Genomic DNA, 1570 nt, shown 5'->3' with positions numbered 1-1570 from the left:
ATCTAATTTACAATTACAGTTTGAATTAATAACTTGGTGCACAATACTTACTGCAATATCTATGGAGAATTACAGAGCACACACATCTTGACATTCGTATATATTAAGTTGGGCATCTTCGTCATGTCGAAAATTCAGTCTGGCGGTCTTTCCATTAAAAATTACAGAATCTTGCACTACACAAACCGGAAATACAAGATGATAAAAACAAGTGTACCTTTATGTACGCAAACATGTTTGTCTTATAAAACACTCGCGGAAAGAAGCGCGAGAAGTGCCATGTATATGTCGACGCGAATATATTATAGTCACGTCAAGTTATTAGTCGAAAATGGTAACACAAAAGAAAAGGCGGGAAGGGGACAACAATGTGGAAAGGAAGAGCTCCAATGTGGCTATATCTAAGAATCATCTCTAAACGATTTCTACCAACACATAGATCAATATTGAATTATTACTAATATATATTTGTGTAAAAAGGTGGATGTATACCATTTGATGATTATATTTTACAGACACGTTTTACATTCTATTATGGACAATCTTTAATTAAATTCAAGTACCTAATATAAAAAGTAAAGAAAACTTTGTACAATATTATTCACACATCCCTTTTTGTTTGGTATTTATCTACATCCACACTCTCTCATGCAAATTCACTCGTTAGTTTAATGCACTCTTCCTTACAAAATCATAGCCATAAAAATTGGTTATTTTGATATTCAAGTATTGGCAATGTGGCATTCTGAATTATATCACGTATGTGTAAAAACGTTAGGAAATCGTGGAAAAATGTATCGCCATTTTCATGTTAATAATGCATTTGAATGAAACGTTTCTTGATCCAAAAGCGGAGCAAATTAAATATTTAAGAATTTAAACATTAAGAATTTAACATATATAAGTATTTATATTAAAAAAAATGATATTATAGCAAAATCTGTGTGGGCGATATGTTGCATTTGTGAAATGAGGCTGACGCAACTGAAAATATATACCTATAGTTTTGGAGAAAATTTAAAACATTTTTTTTTTTTTCAGAAACTACGTGTCCTTCATGGCGAATTAGAATTTAGTTTTGAGAAATTAATTTGTCTTCCAAATAGTGTCTATTTGCTCTTTCTTCCTTGTTGTGTCAGTCTGATTTTTTTATACGATATACAAATATATAGCGATGTGAAATATAAGCGATAAAATGCTGAAGAATAAAATGTAACGTAAGAAGGACGTACCTGAGAAAGATGGCACGAGTCGCCTTGCTTCCCTCATGCGCTATAGCTTCTTCTAATATCTCGCCCGACCTCGGATCCAGAATTCTAATCTTTTTATCTTTGCACGTGGTGACTAATTGGGATCCGTCCCAGTTCCAGCACGCGGAATAGACCACGTCTGGATGGGAGTCGAGGCGCATCAGGGCCTCCCCCGTGCCGACGTTCCAAATGATAACAAGATTGTCCGAGCCAGCTGTGAGCAACACGTTTAACGCAGTGGGATGCCATAGTACTAGACCAACCCTGCGTTGATGCAGCTGCAGGTCCACTATCGATTCGGTCAATGTCCTAGAGATACC

The 1570-nt window shown here is 35.5% G+C and overlaps 1 protein-coding gene across 1 annotated transcript; it reads right to left on the bottom strand.

Moving 5' to 3' along the window:
* Positions 1-8: 8 nt before the first annotated feature.
* Positions 9-1557, bottom strand: LOC112459487 (coronin-6-like). The gene is made up of 2 exons (XM_025023598.1): positions 1233-1557; positions 9-176 (listed from the first exon to the last, which is right to left on the bottom strand). Exons 1-2 carry the CDS (start codon positions 1409-1411, stop codon positions 155-157), a joined length of 201 nt encoding a protein of 66 aa, XP_024879366.1. The 5' UTR covers positions 1412-1557; the 3' UTR covers positions 9-154.
* Between the last annotated feature and the right edge of the window lie 13 nt (positions 1558-1570).

The sequence above is a fragment of the Temnothorax curvispinosus genome, unplaced genomic scaffold, assembly GCF_003070985.1.
Source record: "Temnothorax curvispinosus isolate PA1 unplaced genomic scaffold, ASM307098v1 QBEX01009875.1, whole genome shotgun sequence".
Classification (NCBI taxonomy): domain Eukaryota; kingdom Metazoa; phylum Arthropoda; class Insecta; order Hymenoptera; family Formicidae; genus Temnothorax; species Temnothorax curvispinosus.
Note: the sequence above shows the minus strand (reverse complement) of the source record. Positions and strands in the feature narration are given on the sequence as shown.

Excerpts from the sequence above, each read along its gene's own strand:
- LOC112459487 (XM_025023598.1), bottom strand. The coding sequence starts at position 1,411 with ATGCGCCTCGACTCCCATCCAGACGTGGTCTATTCCGCGTGCTGGAAC. Across the intron at positions 177-1,232 it reads ACTCGTGCCATCTTTCTCAG|TGCAAGATTCTGTAATTTTT; the intron begins GTACGTCCTTCT and ends CGGTTTGTGTAG.